This window comes from Candida dubliniensis, chromosome 1 (genome assembly GCF_000026945.1).
Source record: "Candida dubliniensis CD36 chromosome 1, complete sequence".
In the NCBI taxonomy this organism is placed as follows: Eukaryota; Fungi; Ascomycota; class Pichiomycetes; order Serinales; family Debaryomycetaceae; genus Candida; species Candida dubliniensis.
Genome location: NC_012860.1, coordinates 463,513 through 489,667, shown reverse-complemented (window position 1 = coordinate 489,667; position 26,155 = coordinate 463,513). Strand labels below are relative to the sequence as shown.

General features: G+C 31.2%; 11 protein-coding genes across 11 annotated transcripts; 4 read left to right on the top strand and 7 right to left on the bottom strand. All coding sequences in view use genetic code 12, as the record gives it.

Annotated features, from left to right (window-relative positions):
- Positions 1 to 2,511: 2,511 nt before the first annotated feature.
- CD36_02090 (importin beta-1 subunit, putative) lies at positions 2,512 to 5,136 on the bottom strand (the record flags this gene model as incomplete). Its single annotated transcript, XM_002416837.1, has 1 exon — positions 2,512 to 5,136. One exon carries the CDS (start codon positions 5,134 to 5,136, stop codon positions 2,512 to 2,514), a length of 2,625 nt encoding a protein of 874 aa, XP_002416882.1.
- Positions 5,137 to 6,497: 1,361 nt separating this feature from the next.
- CD36_02080 (septin, putative) lies at positions 6,498 to 8,255 on the bottom strand (the record flags this gene model as incomplete). Its single annotated transcript, XM_002416836.1, has 1 exon — positions 6,498 to 8,255. One exon carries the CDS (start codon positions 8,253 to 8,255, stop codon positions 6,498 to 6,500), a length of 1,758 nt encoding a protein of 585 aa, XP_002416881.1.
- A 2,115-nt stretch (positions 8,256 to 10,370) lies between these two features.
- Positions 10,371 to 11,141, top strand: CD36_02070 (uncharacterized protein; the record flags this gene model as incomplete). Its single annotated transcript, XM_002416835.1, has 1 exon — positions 10,371 to 11,141. One exon carries the CDS (start codon positions 10,371 to 10,373, stop codon positions 11,139 to 11,141), a length of 771 nt encoding a protein of 256 aa, XP_002416880.1.
- Positions 11,142 to 11,169: 28 nt separating this feature from the next.
- CD36_02060 (conserved hypothetical protein) lies at positions 11,170 to 12,840 on the bottom strand (the record flags this gene model as incomplete). The annotated part of the gene is made up of 1 exon (XM_002416834.1): positions 11,170 to 12,840. The coding sequence occupies one exon, from the start codon at positions 12,838 to 12,840 to the stop codon at positions 11,170 to 11,172; it is 1,671 nt and encodes a 556-aa protein (XP_002416879.1).
- Positions 12,841 to 13,769: 929 nt separating this feature from the next.
- CD36_02050 (autophagy protein (5), putative) lies at positions 13,770 to 14,591 on the top strand (the record flags this gene model as incomplete). The annotated part of the gene is made up of 1 exon (XM_002416833.1): positions 13,770 to 14,591. One exon carries the CDS (start codon positions 13,770 to 13,772, stop codon positions 14,589 to 14,591), a length of 822 nt encoding a protein of 273 aa, XP_002416878.1.
- CD36_02040 (methyltransferase-like protein, putative) lies at positions 14,581 to 15,519 on the bottom strand (the record flags this gene model as incomplete). Its single annotated transcript, XM_002416832.1, has 1 exon — positions 14,581 to 15,519. One exon carries the CDS (start codon positions 15,517 to 15,519, stop codon positions 14,581 to 14,583), a length of 939 nt encoding a protein of 312 aa, XP_002416877.1.
- Positions 15,520 to 15,919: 400 nt separating this feature from the next.
- Positions 15,920 to 17,080, bottom strand: CD36_02030 (UDP-glucose-hexose-1-phosphate uridylyltransferase, putative; the record flags this gene model as incomplete). The annotated part of the gene is made up of 1 exon (XM_002416831.1): positions 15,920 to 17,080. The coding sequence occupies one exon, from the start codon at positions 17,078 to 17,080 to the stop codon at positions 15,920 to 15,922; it is 1,161 nt and encodes a 386-aa protein (XP_002416876.1).
- A 926-nt stretch (positions 17,081 to 18,006) lies between these two features.
- Positions 18,007 to 18,966, top strand: CD36_02020 (dTDP-glucose 4,6-dehydratase, putative; the record flags this gene model as incomplete). The annotated part of the gene is made up of 1 exon (XM_002416830.1): positions 18,007 to 18,966. The coding sequence occupies one exon, from the start codon at positions 18,007 to 18,009 to the stop codon at positions 18,964 to 18,966; it is 960 nt and encodes a 319-aa protein (XP_002416875.1).
- Positions 18,925 to 19,440, bottom strand: CD36_02010 (synbindin, putative; the record flags this gene model as incomplete). Its single annotated transcript, XM_002416829.1, has 1 exon — positions 18,925 to 19,440. One exon carries the CDS (start codon positions 19,438 to 19,440, stop codon positions 18,925 to 18,927), a length of 516 nt encoding a protein of 171 aa, XP_002416874.1.
- Positions 19,441 to 19,637: 197 nt separating this feature from the next.
- On the bottom strand, positions 19,638 to 21,665 carry CD36_02000 (GAL10 bifunctional protein [includes: UDP-glucose 4-epimerase (galactowaldenase); aldose 1-epimerase (mutarotase)], putative; the record flags this gene model as incomplete). Its single annotated transcript, XM_002416828.1, has 1 exon — positions 19,638 to 21,665. The coding sequence occupies one exon, from the start codon at positions 21,663 to 21,665 to the stop codon at positions 19,638 to 19,640; it is 2,028 nt and encodes a 675-aa protein (XP_002416873.1).
- Positions 21,666 to 23,070: 1,405 nt separating this feature from the next.
- Positions 23,071 to 24,621, top strand: CD36_01990 (galactokinase, putative; the record flags this gene model as incomplete). Its single annotated transcript, XM_002416827.1, has 1 exon — positions 23,071 to 24,621. The coding sequence occupies one exon, from the start codon at positions 23,071 to 23,073 to the stop codon at positions 24,619 to 24,621; it is 1,551 nt and encodes a 516-aa protein (XP_002416872.1).
- Positions 24,622 to 26,155: the final 1,534 nt, after the last annotated feature.

The following is a 26,155-nucleotide window of genomic DNA, read 5'->3' as shown; positions in this document are numbered from 1 at the left end:
AGGTGAAGGTGAAGGTGAAGGTGAAGGTAAAAGTGAGGAACGATGACGACGATGATTAATTAAAGAAAGAATATCCGAGTAATAATAACTACCTTGTCTTGTCTTGTCTTGTCTTTGCAGTTAGTTGTTTCTTAATTAACTTCTGGTGTGAGTTGGGTAATAATAATTTGAAATTAAATTAATTTGCGGCACCTATTTTCCGCCCGTTATTGTTTTTTTTAAATTAAATTAAAGAGGAATTATTTTTATTTTTATTTTTTTTTATAAAAATAGATTCTATCTTTATTTTTTTTTCTTAGGGGGGACGGAGGGATGGAAATAATAGATTAGATTGTAGATAGAGTGGGTAGATAAATCGATGGTTGTGAATAGGTAAGTTTGATGGTAGTTAATTTAATCGCATTTGTGAAGTTGATGTTGTTTGTTGTTTGTTGATGTTGAAAAAAAAAAAAAAAAAAATTTTTTTGGATCTGATTTGATTTTGGCATTGAAAGATTTTTTGATTTTGATTTTGATTTTGATTCACAAAACAGAAATTTTTCCACTTTTCAACACCACCACCACCACTACAACCAACACCACTTGCTCTTATTCTAATTCTAATTCCAAATTATGGCGCGTATTCTGTACTCTGTATTATTCTGCCCATTCATTTATCATATTCCTCTATATACACTATTTGTTAAGGCAAATTCAATTTTGTGTGGCTCAGATATTGACCGATTCTGCATCAACTCAGGTGATCAAATAACAACCAACCAACCAACCAACCAATCAACCAACCAAATGACCAAATGACCAACGACCAACCAACACCTTAGACCGCCCACCCGCCCCACATACCTGCTTATAATAATAATAATTGAAAAACGACAACAAGCATGACAAAGAATTTCATTGTTCTTGGTTCTAAACAAGAATGGTATTATGTTGTATTCTCAACCAAACAGTTTTAGGCACATATGTACATAATTACTAACATACCATACTCATACCCATACCGTACCGAAATGATTGTTGATAAGAAGAAGAAACTAGAAACAAGAAACAAGAAAAAAAAAACAGGTTATATTTCTTTCTTCTTCGGTATAATAACTCATATTAAAGACAATAATTATTTCACAAACGCGTTGTCAAGAATAATAAGACCATTGAAACAAAATTACGCGATCTTTCCGATCTTTCCCAAACCACCACCATCCCCCTTTTGTTCTTATTCTTCTTCTTCTTCTTATTATTATTATTTTTTTTTTTTTTGGATCTCCAAGTGTATCCGAGTCTCTGTGTCACTTGTGTTGTATCTATGTGTGTGGTATATTTGATTTCGTTTGTCTTATAATATATCAATGAATCGACATTTATACGATGATGATGATGATGATAATGATGTTGATGATTTTTACTTGTATTACATAAGCACTATATTATTTATAAGCATTGTTGATTTGAAAATTAACATGATAAAAACAAAAGAAGAAGAATCAAGTTAAATTTGTAAATCATCTTTAAAAAAAAAAAAAATAACTAAAAACTAAAAACTAAACTATAATAATATGTAATTCAGTTTATTCTTCTACTTCTTCTTCTGTTGGATCCAAATCATCATCTTTCTCTTTCTCCTTCTCCTTCTCCTTCCGGCTCCACCCCCCCACCCCCACACCCAAAAAAAAAAAATTATTCCGATTCCGATTCCGTAATTGAGCCGTTCCCTTCTGTTATAAATTCCAGTAGTATACTCACCCAACCAACAATCAAAATCAATTAACTAATTAATTATATCATATATTTGTGTAACTGCAAGGTGATACCAAGGATATCTACTCTACTTTTGTTCATATATATACAAAATTATTACAATATATATTATAGGGAGACGGAGATAAGGGATAAGGCACTAAATTTAAGTTAAGTTAAGTTAAGTTAAGTTAAGAAATTAAAATTCATTTCAAATTTAATCCACAAATTGAACTTGAAAATAAAGGAGGAAAAAGAAACAATAGAACAAGCCGGAATTAATTGGTTACGTTAATCTAAAAATATGATGATGAAACAAAGCGAATAAATGATATAAACAATATTTTGATTATAATTGAAAAAAAAAGAAGAATTATATATGTATATAATGAAAGAAATTAAAATGTATATATATATATATATATATAACTATATGTAAAGTTTTATGTAAGTATATATATATATATATATAAATGAAGAGTGAAGAATGAGGAAGTTGCAGGAGTAAAAAAACAATAAAAGTCATCAAAAATTATATAATTTATATGAATATCAAAAAAAAAAGAAAAACAATATGAGAGGCATTAGAGGTTATGAGAGTAAAATGTATGTTAATCTGTTTGAGATAACAGATTTATATATGTATATATGAGGGAACAAGTGAAAAATCAATTTCTTTTTTTGAAAGAAGGAGGGCAATTCTTTGTCATGGTAATATTGAGTAACAGGGAAACAGGGAAACAGGGAAACAAGGATTGTGTTTGTTTTCTTTTGTTTTTATTGACCAAAAAGTTGTTGTTGTCTTTTTTGTTGATCTCTAGCCCACCTTGCTGCATCTTTAGTTTTATTATCAAATAATGGATTTGATCGAGTTCTTTTAATAAAATCAGTGACCCATTCTTCAGCAAAAACTTGTTTAAATTCACCATTTGGATACATTGCTGCAATATCACCCAAAAGACCAGCTGCTGAACGAGCAACCGATTCACTAGTTGACATTTGTGGATCAAGAGTAACTTTTTGTAAATATTGTAATATGGTGACAATTGCTGGTGCTAAAGCTTGAGGTTGATTTATAAATCCTCCAACAATACCAACAAAACAATCCAATACTGATTCTCTTACAATGAAAATAAAATCCAAAGTTTCAAGTGAACCATCTTGAGGTTGAAGATTACCTGCTTCAGTACATGTTCTCAACACAAATTCAAGATATGGAGCAAAATCAGGTCCAATAGCAGTGGCAATATCACCAAATGCAGAAACAACTGCTGGTTTCAATTCTTTTTTCGAATCATTATTTGTTAATGCATTACCAAGTAATTGTAAAAGATTTTCCCAATAATTACCCATTTGAGATCCTATTGATTGAGCCAAATCAGCAACTAATCCCACAGCAGTAATACAAGTTGGTGATTCAACATTTTGTAAAGCTTTTCTTAAATATGGTAAAAATGCATCTAAATATTTAATGAATTCACCACCAATAGCACTAGAAAGAGCAGATACAGCAATGAAAATATCTTCTTCAATTAATGAATTTTGTTCTTGAGCATCAAGTAATTTAATAAATCTATCCATCAAATTATCGGCTGCTATTATGACTTCACTGTTTAATCTTCTAATGACATTAGTTAATAAAGATAAAATATTCGATTGTAATTCTTCTAAATTCCCCTTATCTTCAGTGGTACTGACTTGACTTTGTAATATAATACTCGATTCTAAACGTCCCAATACTTCAGTAGCAATATTTTGAACAATTGGCATAGTATCTTGAGCACTATAAGTGACAAATGTTGAAAGAGCTTCATATGATGAAGCTCTAGCATTATATTCATTATCATTTCTAGCAGAAGTTTGAATTAAAATCGGGATAATGGTGGAATAATATGGTGACATTATAGTACTATCCTTTTCATAATAATCAGTACACAATTGTTCCACCAAATTGATCAATGTCCAACAACAATTGGTTGCTACTTTAGCATGATCTTGTAATCCATCAACTAATGCCATTAATAAATTAGGTAATTGAGTTTCAATATCAATGGCATCAACAACCATATCAGCAATTCTTCCAAGACACCAAGCAACGGTTTCTTTCACTTGTAAATTAGAATCTTTAATCAATAAAAGTATTGGTTGTAAAGCTTCACCAATGATATGTTTCAATTGTTCATGATCAGGTCCATCCAAAATTGATCCAAATGCCATAACTGCTGCTTCTCTAGCTCTCCAATTATCTTTATCGGCCAAATTGGATCCAACAAAATGTATAGTTGGTTCAACAACATAATTACCAATATTTTGAGCAAATAATTGTAAACAAGCACCAGCAGCCATAGCAACTGACCAATCATCATCTTCAGGATCTTCATTTTGTCTTGTCAATAAAGTTAATAAAGTAGGTAATACTTCACCTGATGCAATAAGAGCAAAATTAAAAGTTATTAAATCAGGATTTTGAGATGCTTGTAAAGAATCTAATCCTAATTCATGTTTTTGTAAAGCAATTTCTAATTCTTCTTCACAAACAGTAGACCAAAATTCAACTGCCATACATGAAACTTTTTCATCAGCACTTTGCATACCAGAAATGGTTAATCCATATAATGCTTTTTCCATATAAAGTGACATAAACCGATAATATAATGACATAATTCTTGCTAAACAACCAAAAGCACTAGCTTGTAATTCAGAATCATCAGCTTGAGTTGCTTCACAAACTACTTGCATAATATAATTTCTTTCACCTTCATTTTCAAAATTAAATTTTATAAATTCTAAAGAATTTACTAAAGCATTTAATGCTGTTAATCTGACTTGTTTTGAAGGTTCACTACTTTGAGCACCTTGAACAACAGCAATTAAAATACCACTAGCTTGACTTAAAATATTAGGATTATTTGGATCGGCACTTTCACAAATATATCCAATGGCTAAAAGGGAACTTCTTTTCACATTTTCTGGATTATCTGTCTTGGTATTTTCCATAATTGTAGGTATTAATTCTGGCCATTCTGCTCTAGGTAATTCAATATCGGCAATAGCAGCAACTAATTGAGCAGCAGTATTGGCAACTTTTTGATCAATTATATTTAAAGCTTGAAGAGAAGTTTGTTTAATTTTTGATTTCAATTCTCCATCTAATTTTAACCATCTTTCTTGTTGAGCTAATTTTGTTTTATTTTCTTTAGCAACTAATTGATTTTTCAAGGCAAGACCAGCCAACATTCTTACTTCAGTTTTAGCATCTTCATTAACTAATGCTTCAATTAATAATTGAAGATATTCTGGGAAATGATTGTTTGCTGCTTCATTCAATTGTATTTCTGCTTGAGTTCTTTGATTTGGATCAGCTGTACCCAAGGCAGCTTCTAATATTTGAAGAATATCCATCTTTAGATACCAAAAAAAAAAACTAAAAAACAAAGGGGGGGTGGGGGCGGGTGGAAATGAAAATGGAAAAAAAAAGTAATTAGAAAGATCAGTGTTGATGGAATATTTTTCTATGGGGCCTTGTTAAGTGCTGTAATAAATGGGATTCTCTTTTTTTTTTTTTTTTGGGTTTGAATATTTTTTTTTGATTTTTGATTCCAGAATTTTTTTCTCTCTCTGTCTCTTCAACTTCTTCTCGTTCTTGAATGTGTCCTACTTACTTACTTACTTACTTACTTACTAACACTATTATTATTATGTAAGTTGAAATTAATACCTTTCTTGCTAATATCTCAGTTTACTATCTTTATAGCAAACAATTAACTAAGTAAATTACATAATAAATCCATTTAAATGGTTAAAAGTAATATAATTGAAATGGCAAAACTTTCCCATTTCAATTGATCCCAATACCATTCCAGCAAGAATTGATGAATTGACAACATTGACTACGCAAAAAAATTGAATTCAAATGAATACAATCAGAGGGTTTAAACCAGGTTTGTAATTCTACTTTATTAACTAGTCAGTTGGTTAACCTACGATCTAAACTTTGGTAAATATTTTATTTACTTCATGATCTACGTAAATACCAAAAAGTATTTGTTTGATTTAGTACTGTATTAAGTGCCATTATTGTCCAAATACTTTTGTCAATTGTATAATGTCGTGCTTTTGTTGTCAATTTGGTGCTTTGTACACACACAAAAATGTCTCACTCTCACTCTGTTTCTCATATGATGATGTATGTATGTATGGTGGTTAGTTATTGTGATAGAGAATTGAATTATATATATGAGCCATAGAAAAGAAAAGAAAAGAAGCAGAAAAAAAAAAAATTTTTTTGAGTGGAATTTTCATTGTGCTTATTTCTTGTGGCGTCGTACACGCCCCCCTTTTTTAGGTTCGTGTTTTCTTGCCCATTTTTTCGTTCCACAATTGGAATTTTGCTACCAAATGGTTCTTAGTTCTTTCTTTCTCGTCTAAATCTCATCAATCAATCCGATTCCTTTTTTTTTTTTTTTTTTCAATTCCTTTTAAAATACTAACCAACCAATCCAATAACAGTGAATAAGTAAAGACAAGATAGTATTGTTAATACAAAATATAAAGCTATAAATATTAAGAACAAAGTAAACATATTTTTTTTTTTTCTTTTCTTTTCTATTTATTTATTTGTATTGGGCCAATTTTACTTAATTGAACATTTTATTGAAATTATAAATTATAATAAAACATTTCATTTCCAACTTGTGTGTATATAATTTCTCTCTCACTCTGGGTATGGCTGATTTACAAAAAATAAAAACAACCCTTAAACCCTAATGATTGCTTACAATTGAATGTAAATCAGTCAAAGTTTCATCCTTTTGCAATCTTGAAGTTTCATAATTTGGTGTACTATCATCATGATGATGATATTCTGAATTATCATAATCTTGACCATGTCCTTGATCATGTCCTTGACGACCATTTTTATTCCCATTAGCATTATTCTTGACCAGGTCAGATTTACCATAACCATCAACATCACCACCACCTTGATGAATATTACTGCTGGTGCTAATATCACTTTCTTTTCTATGTAAACTTGAAGTAGCCAGGTCTTGTTTTTGTTGTCTATTTAATTCTAATTGTCTTAAAGCCTTTTCTTTAGCCTTCAATTGTGCTGCCTTCTTTTCCAAAAGTGCAGCTCTATTAGCCAATTCTCGGGCACTTGCTTGTTCCATTTCTTCCAATTTTTGTTGTCTCTCCAAAATTCTTTCATGTCTCAACACATAAGGTACAGTCTCTGAAATTTGACGCAATTGATTACGTTGAGGTCCGATTGACAATCTTTTAAAGGCATTATTATTGGCTCCTCTTTCATGATGATGTTGACCACTACTACCTTCCTTTTCACCACCTTCAAGTGATACAGTCGAAGTAGATGATGTAAAAGAACTTATATTTTTCAATTTCGGTGATGATGATTGATGATCATCTATCAACATTGAAGTGGACTTCTTTATTGATGAACTAGTTGATGTTATTGAATTGTTATCAATATGATTTGGATCATGATCATTGGTACTATTTGTCAATTGAGCCAAATTAGACATTGATGGGATTGTAGAATTATTATTGGTATCATTGACCCCACCACTAACTCCACCTCTACTGGAATCATTGAGTTGATGTTCAACAGTATCATGGAATTCGGCATCTTCATTTTCTTCATCATCAAACGCTTGTCCATTCCCAGTAACTTTGGTCAATCTTTCAGTTCTATAAGTTTCATACAAGAAATCATGAGTCAAATCTTTCAAATCTTGTAAATGAGACCCCAACAATACCGATTTCAAAATAGGGAAATCACTATATCTAGTATCATTAATATCAACTAACCCCCAAGGATATTTTCTTGCTCTTATAATTTTGGGTTTATCATTATTACCACCTCCTTTAGTTGATTCTCTAACTTCAAAAACATCTTCTGAAGTGACAACAGCAAATGGTTGTAAATTGGTTAAAAATTTACATTCTTGAATCAAATCATAATCCTCATCTTCATCATAATCATTTAAAGAATTATCAAATTGAAAAGTTGGAACATTAAATTTTTGAATATCAATTCTAATTTGTTGTTTAAAATGTTGCAATTCATTTAAAGTAAATGAATCAGCTTTACCAATAACAGGAATAATATTGACATATTTACTCAATCTTTTCATACATTGTATATCAATTTCTCTTAATCCATGTCCAGTAGGAGTAATAAAGTATAACATAACATGTACTCTAGTATCAACAAAACGAGGATTTCTTTTAATTCTTGTTTCTTCAGCTAATACTAAATCAAATTGTTGTTTCAAATAATTTTCAATTTCAATAAAACACAATTCATTATTCAAATTTTCTCCAAATCCTGGTGTATCTATAATATTCAATAATAATTTTTGATTATCATCATCAATAATTTCAATATGAGTTTCAGTCAAAGCAATACCAGGTTCTTCATTTATAGTTCTAGGATTAAATTCATTCTTAGTTAATATAGAAGTATTTGGTAATGCCACTGATTTGGCCGATGTAAACATCAATGTTTTAGTATCACCAACAGTAGGACTCAATTTTTCATAACGATGATTCAAAACTTTCTTATTTAATAAACTATTGATAAATGTGGTTTTACCAGTACCCAGTTCTCCAACCACCATAAATGTAAATTTGATGCCCTTTTTGGCATCCTTTCGATAATTGATTATTGGTGAACTATGATCAGGGTCAACAACAACACTACTATTTTTCGAAGTATTTCTATAATCAAAACGTGACATATTGACTGTTTGTACAACCTAGTTCTTTTGAATTGAAGGAGGGGGTGATCGATGGGGTGGGTAGAAAGGAAAAGGAAGAAAGAAAAAAAAAACAATAATAATAAAACTGAAGGGACCTTCTTTTTCTGGCTTTTGATTCACTCGTCAATTAAGGAAAATTGGGGAAAGCAAATATTGTAGTATATATATATATATATGTAAAGACACGGTGAAAGTTAAATGTCTTGTTTTTTTTCTTCTAAATCAATGGTAGTAATAATAAATAATTGTTTCCCTTTTGTATATAATGAATATAAAAACCGGGAAAGATCAATAAAAAATTGTAGGCAAGAATAAAAAAAAAAAAACAACAAAAACAACAAAAAAATCCAGGGTGTTTATACAATTGAATATTGAACTTTATAAAAAAAAACTAAAGAAAAAGGATTAAGATGAAAATTGAAATTATAATAATAATGAAAAAAGGCTAAGGATGAATATACTACTGTAGGAAGATTGATATAGTAGCTAATGAAAGTTGTTGTTTGTTGTTGGTGGTTGTGGTGGTGGGTTTTTTGTTATTCTAATTTTCTCTTTCTATTATTACTGTTGTTGTTGTTGTTGTTATTTTTTTTTTCGATTTCCCTTTAGGCACAAGTACACGCCCATACTTTACTGACATACTTCTACACGTACTTACATATTGGCCTTATTAATTTGTTGTTAGTTTGGTTGTAACATTTGATAATGTACAGGAAGACACGAACAAAAAAAAAAATAAAATAATACTTAACACTTAGCCTTACAACTAATACACAAACGCATCAAGCAAAGTGTTCTATGAATGAAAGAACACAATAATTATAGCTTGACTAGTTTTATAGAATTAAAGATGATAAGATAGTCATTGGGGTCTAGTAAAAAAAAAAAAACAGAAACAGAAACAGAAACAGAAACAGGAGAATTAAAAGTCAAGTTTACCTTGAATAAGAATATGTTGAAAAATTCAACATCTTACAACACCCTTAGAGGCAAAGTTAAATTAAATTAAATTAACACTAATAGTAGTACTATCTCTATGTCTTTTGGGCCAGAAGTATTGGGATATGAGTGAATGAATGTGTCATTGCCAATCCAAGAACTTACGATATTTGATTTGTCATTTTTCACGACTAGGATCCAATTAGACGATCAAATGTGTAGTAAAAAGTAGTCCAAATAAAATTTTTAGGTTTCATAACACACAACACAGCCAAAATAAGGTACAGGGCGATACCGGCCATAAGTTGTCCATAACAACAACAACAACAACAACAATTTATGAACATTACTTCCTATTCTAGACATCTCATATAGTTTCTACAAAAGATTTAATAATAATAATGCAAAGAAAAATAATTTTATTTCCCCTTTTAATGTTATGTTTATACCCTGGCAAAATATAAGTATGAAATGATATGTGTTAAATAAATATGTCGTTGTAGTGACATTATAAGATGATCTTAAATCGTCAATTGCAACATTTAGAAACCATATAAATAAACTCCAAATTGATTCCTACTTTATTCTTCTCTTAATATTGAGGTCTTTTTGGGTGTAAATTTATGATAATATTATATAGTCTCCAGCTGTGGTAGACATTATTTATTTATACACACCCCTGACTCACGACATTTTAGAATTACTATTATGAAACGAAAAACGACATCTCCAGCAACAGGAGTAAAACCTTTATCAGCATCACCAGCATCACCTGTTAATCCCCTTTGGTATATTTTAATTCTTACATATTTATTTGGTTGTTTCCTACTTTTTTTATCAGCTATAGGGATACCAACACACACTATTAGATTACCTCAATTTAAATTTAGTAATATTCCTTCCGCATCATTTATCATGTCTGCATCAGCACCATTTAAAACATTATCTGCCAAATCAGCATTCCAATTGGATCAAGAATTAATGTCAACGGGGGAATTTTCAATTGATCAATTAATGGAACTAGCAGGATTAGCTGTAGCAAAAACAATTTTCAAAGAATATCCTCCTGATGAAACTACTACTGGTAAAAGTAACTTTCATCCTAGTAAAGTTCTTGTATTGGTAGGACCAGGAAATAATGGTGGTGACGGATTAGTTGCTGCTCGTCATTTAAAACTTTGGAATTATGATCCCATAATTTATTATCCGAAAAGACCATCATCAAATCAATTATATTCACGATTAGTTAAACAATTACAAGATTTAGATGTTCAAGAATTAACTACTTTAACTGAAGTTAAACATTTATTAGATCTGAGAGATTCTAAAATTAAAATTATCATTGATTCACTTTTTGGATTTTCATTTAAACCACCATTAAGAGAACCATTTAAAGATTTGATTAATTATCTTGGACAAAATCATGATCATTTACCACCAATTGTCTCGGTTGATATTCCTTCTGGTTGGGATGTTGATGAAGGACCAACTGAAACTGATATTCAAGCATCTTGTTTGATTAGTCTCACAGCACCAAAACCTTGTGCTAAACTTTTTGTAAATAGTGGTCCTGATAAAATTCATTATTTGGGTGGAAGATTTATTAATCCTCGTATAGCTAAAGAATATGGTATTGAAGATATTGTCAATAAATATCAAGGGGATGAATTAATTGTCAAATTATGAATGTTTTCTAATAACACTATTTGGTTTTTTACATACTAGCTACATAATAGGATCGGTCACCAAATCTATTTGTCCGATAATATTCTCCATTAATTTTTGGAGGTGATGGTGGCGGTATTGGTGGTAACGACTTTCCCGTTGTGGGTTTACTAGGATATGAATGGTTATTAATATGACTGGTTGATGTTATTGGAGCTGTGTTTATATTCGTATATTTATTTCTCCTTGGTTTAATAAATGTGTCATTGTAGTAGGAACTGGGTTCAACTGCATTTGTCTGTTTAATATGATTGTCGTGTATGTTATTCTGTGGTAGTGGTGGTAGCGTTTTATTTATTCTAGTAACATCTGGTGTAGAAATAGATCTCACTTGTGGCCGAATGAAATCTGAGTATGAAAGACGTGTTTTCCTATTGTATTTATCTGGTACAGTTGTTATTGTTACAGGTTCTGGTTGCTTTGTTTTGGAAACCACAATATTGGAAATTGATCTATGCTTTTGTTGTTTTATACTTTCTCGATTGGTATTCCCATGATGTATAAAATCAACCACCCAAGAACGTCTTTTATCAGATTTCTTATCAGTTTTCTTGTTGATTTCTTCTTTTGATCCTAATAACTTCAATTGACTGAAACTGATTAATGAACGATGTTTCTCTTGTACATTATTATTATCTTGATAATCTGATTTAATTAAAGCATGTTTCATATGAGTAAAATCACTTAATGAACGACGATTATCAGTTTTTTGCTTCTCGTTAGTGTTAGTACTATCATTATTAGCGAATTCATTCATTTGCTTGGGAATTTTAATATGACTAGGAACCAGTGGGAATCGGCTTTCTTTATATACATTTGGAGTATCTAAACAATATCCCAATGAATTAGAATTAACTTGATGTGAATTCAATTTCGCCAATGATACACCTTTATTGGGTGATTTCTTTCTCATTTTTGGTAATACTAACATTGATGGGTCCATTTCATGTTCTTCATGTGACGTAACAGGATCAATTTGATCTTCTTCTCCTCTTTTTTCTTTTTCAGAAAATAAACTATCTACAAGACTATCATTATCACTATTATGAATTATCATTTCCTTGACTTCATTATTATCATCATGAATTACAACAGGAACATCAATGCTCTTGGTAGATAATATCGAATCTGTCCCAATTGAATTAGTCTCGGAATCATTAGTCAATTTTGGTTCTAATTTAAGATGAGGTTCTTCAATAATCACAATCTGGTGTGGGTTATAATTAGGATTTGTGAGCATTGGATAATGTATGTTTTCATTAATAAATGAAACTGTTTTATGAGCTTGGGTGAATAATGGTTTGCTTGTGGTTGTGTTTTCTGGAATTATTGTTATTCCTGTTGATGCAATTGGAGAAGTTGGAACACTTGAAGGAATTCCTGGTAGTTCCTTTTCAGCATAAGTTCCTGGTGGGGCACTGACTATTCTTCGTCTATCATTCTTCCTGACTCTTCTTGATTTTGCTCGTCTAATAAATCTTCGGAAACTTCCTGTCGATTCATTTATAATGGGTATTTTGTCTGGTAAATCTTCTGGCTTATAATTTCCTGGTTGATAACTGTTAACGGCATGTTCAAAGTCTAATGTTGGTATTGAAGCTGGAATAACCGGTGGTAGATCTAACGTTGTAAGCAATTGCTTAGTATTTGGTTTCTTCATAGTTTATCTATCAAAGTTTTATACCAAGAAAGAAAAAGAAGAAGAAAAGCAAGATTTCAAAAACAAAAAAAAATAGAATAAATAAAATAAATAATATAAACTTATAACTTTGCAGATCTTTCTTCTTGAGCTTTTATTTTCTTTATAATTGGTTGCTATTAGCTGCAAACAATGGAGTTTCAGTCTTTATTGTTTCAGTTGATCTCTTGGTAACAAAGTTGAAAATTGAGATAAAATGTTCTCGACATGGTAAATAAAAAAACCAGTTACGAGGAAATTCGAAGTATATTTAAATTAAAATCTGATGTTTTCGAAATGATGATTCTGGTATTAGATAACCAAAGTGCTTCTTGTTGTCTTGAGTAAAAGAAATAGAACTACATATTCCATGGGAAATGGTATTAATAATAGAATGGCTGGAGATAACTACGTTTTTTAGTAATGGCCTGAATTTAAAGAGTTTCTTGCTGTATATTGCAAACAGAAATTGTTAGAGCATGCATTAATTAATTAGTCATTGCCAGTCAATCCCCAGTTATAAAGTTATCTAAAACAATGACAAGAATACTAACAATATACATCTCTTACATAATTTTTGACTTTAGAAAATGGAAAAATTGTATTGTGTTTTTTATCTTGTGCTAATAAAACTTTGAACTGGTAGGAAAAATTGTACGTGCAATTGCTACCAAAAAAAAAAAAAGAAAGAAAGGAAAACTAAAAATTAAGATTACCGCGAAGTGGGCTGGCTGGCTGATTTGGACTGATCTGGATAAACTAACATTTATACCCGATGTCTTCTTCATCTTCAACTTGATCAATATAACATTTTTATTGACAAGGTTATTGTTTTGCGGTGGTTTTTTGTGAAGGTTTTTGTTTACCACCAGAAGAAACTTGTTTCTCTTTGCATTGTTTTTTGTTTCAATATGGAAGATATAGACAATCTAGCGGAAATTAAAAAGAAACTATGGAATGGTTCCATTAACGTAAAAATACTATTAAAATTTGAAGATCAAACCATTGAATATCTTTTGATTATTCCAAGAAACTCATATTTCCCAATGGTTTTCCCACAAATAATACGATATTTTGAAAACTTCATCACAAGTATTGAATTGAACAAGATTCCTGTTTGGTTGGAATTCGAGAAAGTGCCACTTAAATGGAATTTGCCAGTTGGGGTTTTGTACGATTATCTATATTTACCAGCTCTTCTAAATGGGCATGACTTAGGTTGCTGGACTATATCTATGAAATACGAACCCGTATATCCGATGGAGCATATAATTCCTTTCGACGAAAAACTACCAGATGGACAAATTGATTATATGAAGACAATGAATCGTGTTTTAATGAATCAATTAAAACAATCATGTTTTGTACTTAATGGCACAGCCAAACCAATAATGCAATTAAGTGAAGATAATTCAAATAAATTATGGAAATCACTAATATCAAGGAACTTAGGTGATTTTAATGTCTTGAATAAAAAAATTATAAAAACAATCGATAAGATACCAGTGAAAATATATATTCCTGGATCTTCAACTGTGGTGCAGGCACCTATATCGAAAAATCAAACGTTACAAGAAATATTGTCATTGCATACCCCTACTTTATCATCAATAACTCGTCCTTATATTCAAGGGATTGATGTAACTTCATTAATGAATCAACTGATACGAGAAATTTGGCAACTATTCAAACATTTAGATAATTTTTTATATATTACTCTAATTATCCTCTAAATACAGCTTGTAGCCAATTACGGTACATTTTTAATTGTTTCTTTCTATTGACTAATAGTCTTCTATCAGTAGCAATCTTTTCTTTTTGAAATGGTCCCACTATACAAAATATCTCTTCCAATTCTTCTTCAGTGAAAAAATAAACTCTAGTACCATCACCTCTAATATAGAAATTGTCATCTAACAATCTCCCTTTTTTGAATCGCACTTGAGCCAAATCATATCTACCATAATCTCTAAATAATATTTCACCACCAGGTTTCAAAACTTTAGATAAATTGGCAACTGCTTGTTTCCATTGATTTGGATGTAATGCCAGAAACACAAACACCATGATTACTATATCAACTGAGTTAGGAGTTAAATCTTCTGGGATTTCCCCTTCAGGATTAGCCAAATCCCATACTGATGAATAAGCAACTCCCTTTTCATGATTATTTATAAATGTTTCATTAGATTTCACTAAATCAACTGCAACTTTACTATAATCACATCCAAAAATTTTCAAATTTTCATTTTCATTTTGATTTAAAATTGGGAAGAATGTATTACCAGCACCACATCCAATTTCTAATATTGTAGTTGATTGTTGATAATCTTTATTGGTGACTTTAAATAATGATGGGAATTCAATTTGTAACCATTTACGATCTTTAAAAAAATTTTCTCGATTATGTTTATAAAATAAATCCCAATATTTTGCTGGATTAGAATTATATAAATTTTTATCAAATTCTTTAACGGGATGATCATATTGTTTAGAAATTAATTCTTGTGCTTGTTGGATTTGTTCTTCACCCCATTCTACATGATCCCATGCATTATGATTAAATACATCTTCTTCACTCTCTAAATATCTTTGACCAAATGTGAATGGTGAATCTTTACCTATTCTTGAATCTAATGGTGGTTTGGTTTCCTTTGACATGGGGTGGGGGGATTTGGTATAAGTGATGTTAAATAGTAATACGTAGTGAATATTTTATGAAATTTTTTTTTTTTGTTTTTTGTGTCGATGAGGTATTGGTCTACTACATTTTTTTTTTACTGCAAAATTGAATATACTTATACATATTAAGTATAAAGGAAGCCAATTTTACATAGAGATGCTGTTAAATTGGAATACAAATAAATAGAAGATCATGTTGTTATTTATCAGCTTGTAAATTTAAAACGTCTGAACCTGAAGTTTTGTTTTGTTACTTTTTTTTGCAAAAATATAAGCCTAAATATTTCTTCATATTAAAAACTAATTATGCATTATCGTATCTATCTATTAATCACAATAAAAACTCCTCAAAAAAGAAAAGAAAGCTAAATTTCAACATCTATGCTTTAGATTTATTCATATAATGCACATCCCCATCCAATTCTTGCAATCTAGCAGCTGCTTGTTCACTAGTCAAATCACGTTGTGGTTCACCTAACATTTCAAATCCAACACAGAACTTTTTCACAGTAGCTGAACGTAACAATGGTGGATAAAAATGCATATGGAACCAAGAACATTCATTTTGTTCATGAGTACATTGAAATGGAGCTTGATGTATACCCATTGAATATGGGAATGAAGTATTAAATAAATTATCATATTTTGTAGTTAAAACTTTTAAAATAGCAGCTAAATCAAGTTTTTGTTTATCATTAAATTCTTGAATAGATTTTAAATGAGTTTTAGATATTAATAAAGTTTCAAATGGCCATAATGCCCAATATGGTACCACTACTATAAATGAATCATTTTCAGCAACGATTCTCTTCTTTTCTTGTAATTCCAATTCAACATAATCTCCTAAAAGATGTGAATTATATTTCTTATAATATTCTGACATATTGTCCAATTCATCTTTCACTTCAGTTGGTATCACATCTAAACACCAAGCTTGACCATGAGGATGAGGATTTGAACAACCCATTGCTGCTCCCTTATTTTCGAAAATTTGCAAATATTTATAAGGAGCAGTACCTTGATTACTTTCTTGAATCAAGTTACCATATAATTTTTGCCAAGCATTCACCACATTATTAATCTCTTCATCTTTCATTAATGGTAATGTCAAGTTATGCTTTGGAGAAAAACAAATAACAAAGCATTTACCTCTTACCCCCTGGGTTTGTAATAATCTGCTCTTCAAAGAGTTTTGTTTATCTTGTTCATCTTCTTTGTATTCTGGTTGATCTAACCTCACAGCAGGATAATCATTGGTAAAAATATATGTAGCTTTATATTTAGGGTTAATATCACCAGTAGCACGTACATTACCTGGACATAAATAACATTTGGGATCATATTCTGGTAAAGCAGATTTTTTAATTTCTTCTTTAGCACCTTGCCATGGTCTTTTGGCTCTATGTGGAGAACACAAAACAAATTTATTGGTTAATAAATTCAAGCGACGATGGGAATGGTTAGTGAAATCAAATTCTTGAGTCATTTTTATATATGTTGGTGTTGATGTTAGTGGATTTAGAAGATGATTTAGAGACATGATGATAATGGGTGGTGATAACAGGTCTTATTTATAATGTTGGGAGGGAGGATATATGATGAAATGCAAAAATATTAGTGAAACAAAAAAAAAAAAAAGGACAAGGAAAGGCAAACAAAATGACAAGGCGAATTCAATAGAATTGTTTCTGAAACTGGCACAAACTAACCACGAGTATGGACTTCTTGGAGTTTAATCGAAAATATAGATGATTTCGTTTGTTAGTTGATGGTGATTGTCAACATTTTTTTTTTTCTTTTTCCTTTTTTTCCTTTCTAGTTTCCCTATTTGGTAGACACAACACACTTTTTTCATTTGCTCTAAATAAATGTGTGAGAGAGATTTTCATTTTCATTTTGTGTCTTTCAAATGTATATAAATTTTATCATGCAGACATTTTTTTGGATTCAATCTATGGCAAATTACAATGCAACGTTACATTTTCAACATATTTTGGTGTGGAGATACTAAACAAGTTGGATCTCATGATTTAGAAAACTAAAAATACACCTTAGCACAAACATAAATTAGAGTAGGATCTAAAATACACCAAGAATTATTTTTACAACGTGGGGGGGAACACCGGAATGAAAGTGTTAACTTCTTCTCAAACGCAAATGTTTTCACAATAACGGAGAATCGGGATAATGTATGTAATGTGTTGAAAATGGGTGACTATACGCGAATGGCTAGTAACTTCTAACAAATCCTAAATGTAACGTTGCAATTTTAGGCTAGGGTGTGGTGGTAAAGAGCAATTAAACTTCCTCCGATGCGTTTTCTTTCTTTCTGGTCATCACAGATAAAGTATACACTGGAGAAAAAAAAAAAAAAAACCAAAAACTAGAAACAAATAAACACTTTAATACAAATTTTACTACGACAACAACAAAAGCATTTCTCAACTTCTCTTCTTTAATAAGAGAATGACAATATCATTCGACAAAAGAATAGTTGTTACTGGTGGAGCTGGGTTTATTGGTATACATTTCCTATACTATATGGTGAAGAAATATCCCAATATTCACTTTACCTGCATTGATAAACTAAACTATGCCAGCAATGTTTCTGAAATCGAAAAACTTAAGGAATACTCCAACTTTGAATTTATTCACTTGGACCTATCAGATAATCTAGACAACCTCCTCAAAATTACCAAAAATACCACTGACATCATAAATTTCGCAGCAGAATCATCTGTTGATCGGTCATTTGAAGATCCAGTCTACTTTACCAAGAATAATATACTAGCTACCCAAAACTTATTGGAATGCCATCGACTAAATCCAGGTATCGGGTATTTTTTGCATATTTCCACTGACGAAGTTTATGGTGATGTTTATGAAGGTACCAATAAAGAGAATGCAGCCATGAATCCAACTAACCCATATTCTGCCAGTAAGGCAGCTATTGATTTGATAATAAAATCATATCAATATTCATACAAGTTACCAATCACAGTACTTCGACCTAATAATGTATATGGACCATTACAATATCCAGAAAAAATCATCCCATTGACTATACAGTGTATAAACGAAAAAACACCAATCCCAGTACATGGTAAGGGAACTAACAAAAGAAAATACTTGTATGTTCTTGATCTTGTGCAGGCTATTGAAACTGTGTGGATCAAAACCCCCCTAACAGTAAATCAAATTTATAATATTGGTGGTACTGATGAATTGGATAATATAAGTTTAATCAAACTTATAATGGAGATATTTGGCCCTGGTGAAATCCAATTTATCAAAGATCGAAATTACAACGACACTAACTATTCCATAGATACAACAAAAATCTATAATTTGGGATGGTCTCCTAAAATATCTATTGTTCAAGGTTTAAGATTGTGCAAACAACCGCTTGACTTCCCCATCGAATAAACTACTTTTTATAGGCATATCTAATGAATAAAATGGATCCTTCATCACGTAATCAGAATAAAGTATGTACAAATGACGGAATAATTCATCGGTGACAGATTCTGAATTGGCCACGTTTGGTGCTGTGATCATAATGAATTTTAGTCCACTAACAGTTTGAAATATGTATAAATTGAACATGTCAGTTTCGATTTTTTGTAAACCGGTTCTGTTACTATTAGCACTTCCGGCTTTCCCAGTAGATAATATAGTGGCATTGTGTGCAGCATTAAGTTCTTCTCCATTTGGAATGTTATTATTGTTGTTGCTGTTAATCGTTGAAGACAATTTTGAACCAATGGCATGAACACCGTGCAATGTACCTGCTAACACCAAGTAATCGTTGGCTGACAATTTACTTAGACCAGGAACAAGCTCATTTTGATAAATAAGACCACCAGCTTTATTTAGGATTAATATAGAGTAAACTTTCATTCTGTGTTGCCGTTGTATGTTGTAGGATTTTTGGTTCTTTTTTTTTTTTATGGTCGCTTTTTTTTTCTGGGTTCGTTTATAGGGTGCGCTTGTTGATCCTTAGTTTGTGATCCATACTTACCAGAGAAATCAGTTCTACTAACAACTATTCATATCTTAACTATTGTGCTTTCATATATTAATATACTTTTTGTTACCTATTGAAAATCATATTTAATTTTACTTCCATAAACTTCACCTTTTTTCAAGATGACTTGATTAGACCATTCCTTGTGATTGATAGCATTAATAAATCTACTTGGTTCCACGCAGAAACCACATCTTTTTCCAAACCCCTTGGTGTTAACACCGTCACCAGTGTAAAATTGGAAAGCGGGTTCAGTTGAGGATATCTTCAATTTGTTGTTTGTGACCGAACTGGTTGCTTCAAAAATTTGTTTCAAAGGTTTATCACGAGTATCTATACCACATTGCTCGTCAACAATAAAACAATTGTCAAATACATCATTCTCACTCAACACAATTGGATTAGCAACTTTTTCATTTTTGATAATTTTCCCAGTTGGCAATAATTGTGAATCCACTTCTAACATCTTATCAGTTGCCAATTTGACTTCAATACCTTCAATGGTGTCCGAGTTGGAAACATTGAAATAACTATGATTAGTCATATTGACAATGGTTGCTTCGCCAGATAATAATTGACATTCATATTCGATTTGCACCGAGGAATTATCAATTGTGTAATGCACTATAGCTTCAAGTTCACCTGGGAACCCATCATTGCCATCTTTATCAACCAATAAGAAATCAACGAAAAACTTACCATCACGACTTTTCACAACTGGACCAAAGAAATCTTGTTTATCGAATCCATTTGCACCACCATGTAAGTTGTTTGCACCTTCATTTTTAGTTAACTTGTATACTTTCCCATTCAATTCAAATTCTCCATTTGAAATCCTATTGGCATATCTACCAACAGTGGTGCCGAAAAATGGATTAGTTTCGGATTTGAAGCCTTCAGCATTATCATATGCTTTTACCATATTGGAGCCATTCAATGTTATTGCTTGGATTAATGCACCACGATTGGCTAAGTTGACTTTCAAGTCACCAGCAACAAAACTGTGCAAACGGTTATTAAACCCATCAAATTCTTTCCAAGAATAATTCTCAATGTTAAACCCAAATGGATTTTCGGTGGTCCATTTCCATAAATCTTTACAGGCATCATCGATAGTAAGTTCAGTTTTCCATTGCAATTCCTTATTTGCTCTGTCTGGTTTAGCAGTCAAATCCAAGACATCGCCAGCACGTCTACCAACAACTTCATGAGGCAATTCTCTGCCAACAACTTTACTAAAGGCATGATAAACTTCGAAAACAGTAGATCCTTTACCAGTACCTAAATTCCATTCACGGTATAAACCCTCAGATTGTAAGTTTTTCAAATATGCCAATGCAGCAATGTGTCCCTTTGCCAAATCAACCACATGAATATAGTCTCTAATGGGGGTACCGTCACGACTGTTGTAATCATTTCCAAAAATAGACAATTTTTCACGTCTACCTATAGCGACTTGAGCTAAATAAGGCAATAAGTTATTTGGAATTCCTAAAGGATCCTCACCTAATAAACCAGAAGGATGAGCACCAATTGGGTTGAAATATCTCAAAATTGCTACTTTCCATGCATCATCACTATTATAAATATCTTTTAATATAGATTCAATAATAAACTTTGTTCTTCCATATGGATTGGTTGGATCCATTGGACAATGTTCAGGAATAGGAATCATTGAATTATCACCAAATCTAGTAACATCACCATAGACAGTGGCTGAAGAACTGAACACAATTGTTTTCACATCATTGGCTTTACATACTTCTAATAAGTTGACAGTTCCCGACACATTATTATCATAATATTCCAAAGGGATTTTTGTCGATTCACCAACAGCTTTCAAAGCAGCAAAATGAATCACTCCAGATATCTTATAGTCTTGGAAAACTTTATTCAATTGTTCATAATTTCTGATATCAACATTATAGAATGGAACATGCTGTTTGACAATGAATTCAATTCTAGCAACAGCATCATAGGAAGAATTACTCAAATTATCAACAATGACCACTTGATATCCATTATTGATTAATTCAATAACTGTGTGAGAACCAATGTAACCTGCACCACCAGTAACAAGAATATATTCGTTTGGCATGATTTGAGTTTTCGATTATGATATGAGTTGTTTATGTTGAAACTTTTTTTTTTATTATTTTTTGGGGAAGAATAATGGAAATGGATTTATCAAGGGTTGGTTTTATAGTGATTTCTTGGAGAATTAAAAGCCGATGCAGTTAGAGAAGATTTGATATTGACGAAGAGGATCCAATGTAACGTTACACTGAAGAAAACACATAATAAACGGGAAGAAACCTTAGAAAAGTATGAAAACAAATTCTGGATATCATTTCCCTTGGTTAATTCCAGACGAAACGTTTTCTTTTTTGGGGGGGAGGGCGGACAAGAATTAAGTCTTATTGGGTGTTTACTCCAGAATGTGCACAAAAACGTTTGGATGATCATAAGATATATTCAATTCTAGTTTCAAATATAAGAAATGGTGCTTAGAAAAAAACAGACAGAAATTGAATTTCAAAACTTGTCAATGGAGATATTAATCCAACCATTGAAAAAACAATGGAAATCGATTGATATTTTGTTTAAAAATAATGTACTAGAATTGAATGACTAACACACATGTACACAAAGCAACAACTATGAGAATGCAGAAGCAAGGTAGAAAAGTATTTGGCCACTTGCAAAATAAGCATTCTTTACAAGTGGGAAGACTCTTCTTTTGCTCTATTGTTTCAGTAGATTAATTTTGTGCAATGTGTGAACAAATGAACTGCCAAGAATAAATTTTACTTTTGTGGTCAGTGTCTGAACAAAATTTGGGGAAACTTCGGATTAATTGTTTTTTTTTTTCGATCGGGGAAAGTGGGGGAGGAAAAAATATCAAACAGTTCACAAAACCTCCCAAAATTATAAAGAAATATATGGACAAAGTTAATTGTATTTTCCCGACACCAAGATTATAATTAACTATGGGAAACTTGAATGTAACGTTACAATTTATGTTTATTCGAAGGTAAAAGCGTTGCTGATGATTTTTCCGAATTGAAAATAGTTTTAAGCTCAGTTTTTTTTTTTGTCTGGGATGGAAAAACTAAACAAAGATAGTTTAAAACTTTTTCTTTTGAGCTCCAGATTTTGTGTCTGGGCAAATTCAATTCTCCCTCATCTTAACACAATGTTTATCCAACTAGACACGGTTCAAAGTAGTTTGGTTTGGTTTCCGGGGTTGGTTGGTGTTTGGTTTTCGTTTTCATTTTCATTTTTTTTTTTTTTTTTTGGAGGAATATTTGTATTTGCTCATTGGTTTTCTTTCTTCATTCAATGATTTCAAAAGAATTTGTCTACAAGTGAGTCCATACATATAAATTAAACTTTGATATAAAATAGAGTTTGAAAGTTTCCCAGATCCTTTTCTTCTTTGTTAAATTTTTTTATTTTCCCACACATACAATCCAATTTTTATAAGAAAAAAAAGTTATACCATGTCAGTTCCTACATTTGATGACTTATCATTTTATTCCAATGATCAGGAGTTAACTAAATCAAGATATTTGAAATTAGTGGAAATCTTCCAATCCAATTTCCCTAATGCATCGATTGATTTCTTTGCTAGATCTCCTGGACGAGTTAATTTGATTGGTGATCATATTGATTACAATTTCTTCCCTGTTTTACCCATGGCTATAAGCAATGATGTTATAGTTGCCGTTAATATTAATGACGAATCAGAAATAGTGATTACAAACACTGATTCCAAGAATTTTGCCAAAGAAACCATAGCATTGACCAACAACAACGATGGGTTTGAGATTGATTCACAACATCATAGTTGGGCAAATTACTTCAAATGTGCATTAATTGTTGCCAACAACTATTTAACTGAACAAAAAATGAATGGTCAATTGAAAGGTATGAAATTAACTTTTGATGGTAATGTGCCAACAGGAGGAGGGTTATCCTCATCAGCTGCATTTTGTGTTGCTTCAACATTAGCTATACTTCATGCCAATGGTGTTAAAGATATAAGCAAAGCTGATTTGACAAGAATCACAGTTGTTTGTGAACATTATGTTGGTGTAAATACTGGTGGGATGGACCAATGTGCTAGTGTATATGGAGAACCCGATAAGGCATTATTGATTCAATTTAAACCACAATTAATTGGGAAACCATTTAAGTTTCCTGTGGAAAACTTGACATTTGTTATTACTAATAGTTTACAAGTGTCAAATAAACATGAGACTGCCCCTATCCATTATAACTTACGAGTGGTAGAAATGGCAATTGCTGCTGATGTTTTGGCCAAGAAGTTGAAATTGGGAAGTTTAGTGCCTCAAGATTCAAATATTGGCACTAGCAGTTTAAGAGGGGTAATGGATGCAGTATTTAATACTCACAGATGGGATGGTAATGATATTGATGTTGGTATTGAACAATTGAAAAAAATGATTGATATTGTTGAAACTTTATTGAACAACAATCAAGAAGGGTATACTATTGATCAATGTTTATCTTTGTTAGATTTATCTTTGGATCAATTTAAAAGCAAGTATTTACAAGCTTACCCAGTTAAATTTGATGTTTTGAAACTTTATCAACGTGCTAAACACGTGTATCAAGAGAGTTTGCGTGTATTGGAAACTTTGAAATTGTTATCATCGACACAAAGTAGTAGCAACAATACCAAAGATGATGAAGAATCATTTTTGATCAAATTTGGTGAATTGATGAATCAATCACAATCAGATCTTGATAAATTGAATGAATCCTCAAATGAAAAATTGAATGAAATTTGTTCGATTGCATTACAGAATGGTTCTTATGGTTCAAGAATCACTGGTGCTGGTTGGGGTGGGTCAATTGTTCATTTGACAACATTAGATAAATCGAAACAATTGATCCAAGGATTGATTGAGAATTACTATCAATTGGAATTTCCTGATATTAAATTAGATGAATTGATGAATGATGCTATTATTGATAGTAAACCATCGATGGGTAGTTGTATTGTAACGACAAAATTCTTACAGTAAATGATAGTAGTGAGATGGGTATAAGTTTGTTGCAAAAAAAAAAAAAAAAAAAAAAAAAAAAAGAAACCACAATAGAAGCGCAACCTACCACCACCACCATACCATCAAAACAATATCACATGCAAACATTTTGATTCTTCAAAAGTAATGACGAAAACAAAAAATAACACTATCGTGGCAAGAGAGTGGTCTAGAATCATGAATCAGTACATTTAGTTCTTCTTGTCATGTTATCGAGTACTACGACAATTGTGTATATAATAATAATAAATGTTAGATAGTATGAGCAATGAATTTATCACATGCATGAAACAACTGTAGGTACTATGGCCACGAGTATTATTATAGTTCAATTATACTAATGATACTAAATATAGGATAATAGATTGGGAGATAAAGTATGTTTATTCAAATCATACATTACCACATTTATGCTTGTGAAAAAACCAAAAAAGAAAAAAGGAAAGCCATACCACCATACCAAGCAAATGTGGGAGAAAAGTTTAGACAATACATATAAAGAATGACCTATAGAATTTTTCCAACTGTGAAAAGTAAGACAAATCAAGGGTCGTGGCAGCAATAATAATAATAATAATAATAATAGTGCTACTACTTTCAGTCTAGATGTGTAGATGGGACTCCAGATAAATCACAAGCATATCTTAATGATAATTACTTATTTATAGAAACCAAAACAATCAGTGATAAATATTTCTTAAGCAAGCCAGTTAATCGATGTAATTGTCGCTGTTTCTTGTCTATATGTAAACAACCGGAGATAACTTAATCAGACGAGAGAAAGAATAAACTACTGCACAAGTAAGTTTCGAAGAGTAAAGGGTCATAAATAAACTAACCACGCCATTATTAATAATGGGATCAAGTATTGTCGAGACAAGACAACAAGGAGGGGAGAATGAACAATGAATGGTTACTCGAAACAAAACAAAAGAAAAAAAAAAACAACAACCTACCTACCTAAACCCTAATTTTTTTACAATGAAGAGAAATCTGGTTTCATTGTTGCCACACCAATAGTAATAATAAAGATGGTATTAGAATCACCAAATGAAAACTCTACTTTGACTACTATTAACACCAAAAGAAAAGGTTAAAGTCAATAGTGGGAAAGACGCGAAAGCTTAAAAGATGACAATGTTAACACCCACTTCCTCTCGATTGGAACCATATTATGGTTTATTGTTGAAGAAGGTTAATTGGTTTGTTGATGATGATGATGATGATAAGGTTCCACTGGCGGATTTAACATGCACGATTTATTAAACTCAAAATAAACTCTATTATTAGTAAATATCTTCTTCGGATAATTCTTTCTGCTTAACATGTTCATATGAACTCCGCCAAAGTAGACCTACACCCAATATTCCATTTCTGGTAATAAAGCAATTTTCACTTATAGGAGCTGCTGTGATTGCTAAAAAAATATTGTTGGTTTGCTGCATATGACAATGATAATGTTATAGATAAGTTTAGATTATACAAAACTATAGTGAGAATAGATACTATGCTC